This window comes from Melozone crissalis, unplaced genomic scaffold, assembly GCF_028551555.1.
Source record: "Melozone crissalis strain CALT ecotype California unplaced genomic scaffold, PUWL_Pcris_2 ptg000018l_1, whole genome shotgun sequence".
Lineage (NCBI taxonomy): Eukaryota > Metazoa > Chordata > Aves > Passeriformes > Passerellidae > Melozone > Melozone crissalis.
In genome coordinates this window covers 6,308,524-6,315,878 of record NW_026535796.1, presented here as the reverse complement: position 1 = coordinate 6,315,878, position 7,355 = coordinate 6,308,524, and the positions used below count along the sequence as shown (strand labels likewise).

Genomic DNA, 7,355 nt, shown 5'->3' with positions numbered 1-7,355 from the left:
TGGCGGACAGACAGACAGACAGACAGACCTGGGTGAGCCCCTGGGGTTTGCAGGGCATGGTCTGGGAGCACTCCCTGAAAGCCTGAGGGAGCTGTTGGTGTTGCAGACGTCTGCCCCGTGCCCATGGCCCTGCTGATTTCCATGCTAAAGACATTTCCTGGATGTGTGTGCCACCAGGGAAAGCCGCTGTCTCCGACTCAGCTCTATTCCTGGAAGAGCAGCAGCAGCCTCTGTGCTACTCCCAATACTGCATTTCCAGGACCTGCTCTGTGGCTTTGGGAATCCTCCTCCCAGCTCCCCACATCCCCCCTGGCCAATTAGGGAAGATGCCTGGTGGGGGTGATGCCCCCCTCCCCTGTGTGCCGAGGGACCGAGCCATCCCTTCTTGGCCTTGGGAAGCGCGGTTCACAAGCCAGTGACAGAGGGATGGAATGCAAATATAGCATTTCTTGTAAAGTAAATTAAGCTAACAACGAGGTAACAAACCGCTGTTAATATTAGATTAACTTGTTTGGCAAGATATGAAATGGGGTGAGCTGGATTGCCGGTGGCGGAGTGCTCAATAGCGCTAATGCTGCTCAGGGAAGTATAACATCCCTCTGACAGACAGGGGCATGCTCCAAAAATAAAATAAATTAAGTCTGCAGGAAGAGCCAGAATCTGTGCAGCAATTACACCAGCATTAAAGATGAATGGAGACGAAGCCTAAGATTTTGATTGCCTTTAAACACTGGCTTGTTTTTTAATCTCAAAATCAGACTGTGCTGTGATCAGCCATTAGCCCCGACCACAAAAAGAGAAAGAGACAGAAGATCCTAGATTTTAACATCCATAGTATGAACTTAAAATTCCCCTTTGATGTAAGATAAGGAGGCAAATGGCAGATAATGCAGAAGTTAAAGCCAGTTGAGTGCAGTTGGCAGCTGGGGCTGACTTTGGGAACGATGGAGGCTTGGGCAGAGGGGTCAGCGGCAGCCGTGTCCTCAACACAGGGACTGAGGCACAGGCTTAAATGTCATACTATATGCCAGTGGTCACTAAACTGATTAAGCAGTGGTTATCTTTAGCAGTAAAAAGGCTATCTGCTAATACTAAATTATTAGCAGCTAAAATGCCATTTACTCTGCTCTGATTCCTTGAATGAATATTTATGCCAAGTGATGACTATAACACCATCAAAAGGTTTCCGTGCTCTGCTCCGTAGAGTGGAAGCGATTATTCAAGAGCAGGCCTGTACTCCAGCCCTTGTTTCTATTAAGCAAATTTGCAGCATTCAGACAAGAATTCATGATTGCGCTGTCCTCCTGGGATTTTTATTTTTAAAGGTGTCCCACCTCCTACACTCTTTGGGGCACAGGGTGTGGCAGATAGGCCTTGTCTGCTGTGCAGACACAGAAAAGAGGGACACAGATGCTGCAGTTTCTCCCTTGTATTTTTTCATTTTAAAATATAAGACAATTAGATATTTGCCCCACCCTATTCAGCACTGAGAAGTTGTGTCCTGCCCCAGGCATTCCTCCCATCCACCCAGTCTCCAGCTGGGGCTTTTGCGTGAGCCACCATCATGAAATTCCTCTTTAGGTATCAGGAATCAGATCAGCAGCAATAGTGACAAATCAAGGGGACTGCCCATCAGAAATTAAGCCCCTGCACCCCAGCAGGGGAGCAGTGCCTGCATTTCACAGCAAGGGCAAGTGCAGGGAGGTAATGGGAAGCCACTGCTCCTGAGTCATGGCCCATAGGGTAAATAAGCTACCTTTCTCTGAAGGACTCAATTTCTAATCTGGTACCAAAACCCTCCTTAAGAATCTGAACTGAAACTGAACAGCCCCTCCAGCTTGTTTGGTGAGTGGTTTTTGTTTGGTGAGTGGTTTTTGTTTGGCTTTACTGCTCCCCTCCTCACCACAGGACAGCAGCCTTGCCCTGCCATTGTGTGCTGAATTGCAGCAAATCCCACGGGCAGGCAGGCAGGCAGGGATCCATCAATCCAGAGCACAGGCAGGTGCAGGGGCTGTCTGGCAGCCCATTTCAGCAAGGAATGGAAACACTTGGGCAACAAGCTGCTCCTTCCGTAGCCCCAGGGTGGCTGCCTCCAACAGCCTCTACAAAAAGAGCATCAACTCTACCGTTTCTCAAAAGACAACTTCCCCCCCACCCAAAAAAGCACTAAAACAGAACAGCAGTTTAAACACCGCATATCCAAAGGCAGCTCTAAGTGGCTCTTTAATTGCTATTCCATGTTTATGGGAATAAAAAGGGATGAGGTCACACATTTTATACTGGGTCTCCCAACCCAAAACATGTTTGTGAAGCAAAATCACTGAATCAATCTACATGTCTGAGGTAGCTCTAGATGACAGGTGATATTTTGAAGCATGCTAAGTGTCTGGTGGTGTTTTGCTTCTGCTTAGCCATTATTCAGCACAGGTGTACATAAAAGCATTTCATGCAACAGGCAGAGCAGCACCAAGCTGCACTGCATCTGGCATTTGCAATTCAGAGAACACACACAAGCGACCCAGGACCAGCAACCAATTAAGTCACATCAGAAAAAAAGTACTCGGTGTCTATTTATTAAAGGAAAGGGGGGTAAATCTAGGAAAGGAAAGAAGACAAAATAAATAGAATTGCAGCCATCCTTTACAGCTACTGGTGCACTATATTAAAGTGACACTCACTATACAAAGAAATGTGTTTGATACAGTCCAGTGGGTTGCACATGAATTGCATAACCTTGAAAATCATTGCACAAAGCATCGCAGCAGGAACACAGTTCAGAATTTTTTCTCCGGGAGATGCTTCAAATCTGATCGCTTTTATTTCGTGGGAGGTCAAAGCACCTGGCACAGAGTGAGCAGAAAGGGCTGGGAGCAGGGATCTGCTGCATCAGCGCCCGGTCACGTCCCAGCCCTGACATCAGCTCCCGCAGCAGCTCTGACCTGCACAAGTGATGCCCCACGGGAAAATCCCACTGCCTAGCAAAGCCTTGGAATTAATATTCTGATCAATGGCCAGGCACCTGTTGGCAGGGCTGCAGGGAGCCTGTTCCTCGCAGCCCACACTGGAGACAGCGGATCAGGCAGCCAGCAGGAATTCCATGGCAGTGCTGTGTCTGAATCCACAAGGAGCCTCTCAGCCAGCAGCCCAGCAGGGCACAGCAGCCCTGCCAGCCATGCCCACGGTTCCCAGCCACCACCTGCCCCCAACTTGTTCCCCCCATTATCCAGGGAAGCAGGTGGTTGGATGGAAGGCTCCCCAACCCTGCAGCAGCATTTCCCCAGTTATTTCGAGACAACCTGCCTCTGCTGTGATCCATGCAGTTTCCAGGGAGCTGTGTACACGTTTCCAACAGTCTAAAGCACAGGAAATACAGGAATGGCTTTTGCCACATGGGGAAGAAACCACGGCAAAGATGACCAGGAAACATTCATAATTTTTAATTCACACCAGTAATAAAATTGCATTACATTTTTCATAAAATAAATGTTCCAGTTTATATACAGAAAACAGACTGTACAGAGCCCTCCCCCAGACCCCAAAAACTCACAAACATACAGGCAATGCAGTGCTCAGCTAAGCAGGCACAACTGTACATCTAAAATTGTAACTGCTTTGTGTTGGGGGGGAAAAGTACTACAATGTATATAGTCCTCTCTGGACCAAGAATTAAAAAAATATTGCAGGCAAGCTGACAGACGCCCTCGCTGCTCGTGCGGCCAAGCGCCCATCCCACAGTGCTCCAGCCAGGCAGGGGCTGTTATTGAACCTGGGACTCGAAGCTCCCGTTCAGCTGCCCTTCCTCATAGTCCATCTGACACAAGATCATGTTGTTCTTCAGGAAAAATTTGTCTCCCACGCAGAATCTGGAAGATAAAAAAAGGATTGGAGGGTGTGAGTATGACCGGACGTGAGAACGGGGAGAGTTTGAGGTGGTTTGGGTCCGGAGGCGACTCTGGTGAGCAGAGCTTGATTTCCAGCTCTGCCAGTGCTTCCCCCCTTGCCACCCCAGGGTTTTGCTGTCCCTTTCCCTGGCACATCCGTGCTTGGCTCCAGGAGGAGGCTGGGAGCAGTTCAGGGATTTGTCCCTGCAGACAGGAGATGTGGGCTCTCCAACCAGGAAGCCAAGCAGGTGATATTACACAGAGCCTATTTGAAGTTTTTGCTGGTATCCACATTTCCACAGCTCCCTCGGGTGAAGCAGTATTTACACTAATTTCCAGGCAAGGACTGGCTATTAAGTCCTCCCTCACCCCCTTGTGTACAGTGCTGAACAATAAATAGAAATTTCTCGGTGGCTGGACTCCTAACCTTTATCTTCATTGAGCGAAGGGCATTGCTCTCTATATACCATGTAAATTGTTCTGTTTGTCTTGAAGTTGACAGAGAAGCTTGTGATATTTAACAATTTTATTTGACCATTAAGGTCAAAAAAGTTCCACATATAAGATCGGAGAGGTGTGAATTGACAGCCAATAGCTTTTTCCGCCCTGCCTGCTTGCCCAGGAATCAGAAGCTAATCTTTACTTCTTAAGATAACAAATAATGTTCTCTACACCCAATTCAGGGGCTGGTTTTTGTCCATACCACTGGCAGGGCAGTGACAGACGAGAGCACAGGCTGCCCCAAGGGCTGAGTCTGAAATGAGCCTCAGGCCCCTAAAGCAGAGAGACCCTGGGTCAGGCACTGTGCCTCAGGACAGCTCTGCACTGAGGGGAAGGGGTAGGTGCCAGCCTCTGGCAAGGCAAATATCTACAGGAAGATCACTGGAGGGGACCCCATCCCCAGGAGACTTAGCAGACCTCAGATGCCCATTTCCCCTGCTCCCAGGCAGAGCTTTGGCACTGCCTACCCCTTGTCTAAAGTGCTTTCATCATCTGTAACTCAGGCACCTTCAGGCAGAGCATCTCCATAAAAGTGAGTATTTTCTGCTAAAAGAACAGGACTGATAACTTTAGAGCTTCTTTACAGGCCCAGCACAGGCACAAGTTTTCTCCAACTGGACACCTGCAATTAAGCTGATTAATTTGCCAAGTTGGTACAGAGAGAACTGGCCATTGGTTCACACTTTATAGGATTTCACTGAAGACCTTCCATCTTCTTCCCTCTGTGGCATATGCTCTAGTAGTTCTGAAATTCAACCTTTTCTGCATATTTAAAAGATAAAGATTATTCCTAATTTCAACTAAGAGCTTTTATGGTAAAAACTGTACTGCACGCACTCTCCTTAACACCACCTGCCCCAGGAGCAGGTTTACTCACAACAAATAACAGACACAGCTGCTTGCTTTTCACTACTTATTCCTACCTTAAGTGCCATATAAATTTCGAAGAAGAGAAATGCAAAAACTACTCTTGCCACACCTGGTTTTGGGCATAGAAGAACCAAAGGAAGAGCTGGAGAATTTGGGAGTTGGAAAGTGTGGGGGTGTGTACAAGCACATGGGAACTGAAATGGTCCACAGGGGTACCCTAATGTGATGTGAAGTTTTGGGAGAAGGGTTTGATTCACTGGAAAGGCAACTGTTTCTACCTGCCAGTCCTGCAAACCCACCAGTAAACTGGGATCTCTTCAGCTGATGCACCACAACTGGAAACCTCAGGCCCAGTTTCACCCTGCCAGCCCCCAGGCTCAGAGCAGGGATGTTGCAGAGCCTGTCTGGGCAATCAAATTCCAGCCAGCAGCAGTGAGAAATAGGTGCTGAACCTACTCTGCCACTCCTTAAGAGTGATTTTCTTCCCAGCAAACCCCACTTCAGATAATGGCAAGAAAAGGAGCTGGATTTCCTGAAACCTTTGTAAAACTGACTTGTCAGCCAGTCACAGCAGTGACCAGCTGTTATCCAGCACTGTGATGACCATGACAACTTTAGAACAGTTTAAAGCATGGCAGGATGAGTGGTAATGCACGACTTGATGCAAAACTGATGTTTTAGGGAATGAAAGTGATGAAAACATTGCACACTTGGTAAAAATATTAGAGATTTTGCTGTGATGGATTTAGCACCCTATACAGAGCCCAGCTATAGAAGGGCAAGGAAACTGGAAGAGAACTGAGGAAAGGTCTTCATCATCAAATCTCTTCAGAGCTGAAGAACAAGACGGGGTTTCTGGTGAGATTTCCAATTCAGAACCAGAACTGGCATCCACCTCTGCAATTCTGGCTTTAGGGTTACTCAATCTCATGTTCTCAGTTCAGCATCCATGCTGTCTGTTACAGGATCACTTCCATTCTGCCCTTTCAAGCGCAGATCTCCACAAAATAAGTAATAAAAATTGGCAGCCCTCTGACCTCAGCCAAAAGCAAGAACCTACACATAGAGCCCATCTTCCAGAACAGCTCAGCCCCTCACAAACTGAGCAAATTCCTTGAGCACCACAGCACAACTCTGCCAGAACTGGGGGATTACCTGCCCTCTCCTGCCAGGCAGTGACAGCCCTGCAGGTTGTCTGAAGGACAGAGTGGGACCATGCTGGCAATTGAAGAGGGAGGTGCTTTGGAGCCTTTGAAATAAAGGGTGAAATTTAAAAGAAGTTACTGAAAATGAGAACTAGGCAGCACTAGGATTTTCTGGGAGAGAAGAAGGGTGAAATAGGGGTTTGAGGAGACACACAGCCTGCAGACTCCAAGGCCAAGCAGCACTCCTGACTGTGCAGCCCAGAGCCTCTGAAAGGACATTTCCAGCCCCAGGTTCGGTGTGGAGCTTGGGAGCAACTTCTCCTGCCCGGGAATCATCAGGAGGCTGAAAAGAGCTGATCCCTGATCCTGAGGGCTGAGCCTGACAGCAGCCGCCACACTCCCGATGTGGAGACAGATCCCAGAACTGACGGGCGGGATGAGCATCTCGGGGATGGGGTGGGACCGCTCTGTGCTCAGGAGCCTCGGAACAAGCCCGGGCGGCCGGCAGGGCCCGCAGCGAGCCCAGGGCCGGGAGCCACTAGATGTCACTGCCGCCCCGGCTCTGCCACCGCGCCCGTGCGGGGACAGCCCCGACGGGGCTCTGTGCCTGGAGCACACACTGACAGAGGGTGCAGCACCTCATCCACCCCCACCCTGCTCTGCACACCCCCCTGACACCAAATCCACCCCCGGGCTGAGCCGCTGGCGGGAGCACAGCCAGACAGCATCTCCCCAGCTCGGGACAAGCTGGCAGGGGCTGGCATCCACACACGTACGGCTGCTCCATGAGAGATCCCACTGAGACTCTTTTCTAGGCTGTTTAAGTCAGGATTTTAGCTTGACTTTTACAGAGTTGGGTTCTCCATCTTCCCACAAGTTTTGTCATCTCTCTCACACTTTCCCATGGGATGAGGTATTGCATCCTAGTTTCATCTTTGGGAAACACAGCCACAGATCC

General features: G+C 49.1%; 1 protein-coding gene across 4 annotated transcripts in view; it reads right to left on the bottom strand.

Annotated features, from left to right (window-relative positions):
* Nucleotides 1-3,413: 3,413 nt before the first annotated feature.
* LMO1 (LIM domain only 1) overlaps nt 3,414-7,355 on the bottom strand; it is a 62,179-nt gene continuing 58,237 nt past the window's right edge. For all 4 annotated transcript variants that reach the window (XM_054276332.1, XM_054276331.1, XM_054276329.1 and 1 more), the window contains one exon: nt 3,414-3,863. In XM_054276332.1, coding sequence (XP_054132307.1) covers nt 3,758-3,863 — 106 coding nt within the window. In that variant the 3' untranslated portion in view covers nt 3,414-3,757. The remainder of the gene's footprint in view (nt 3,864-7,355) is intronic.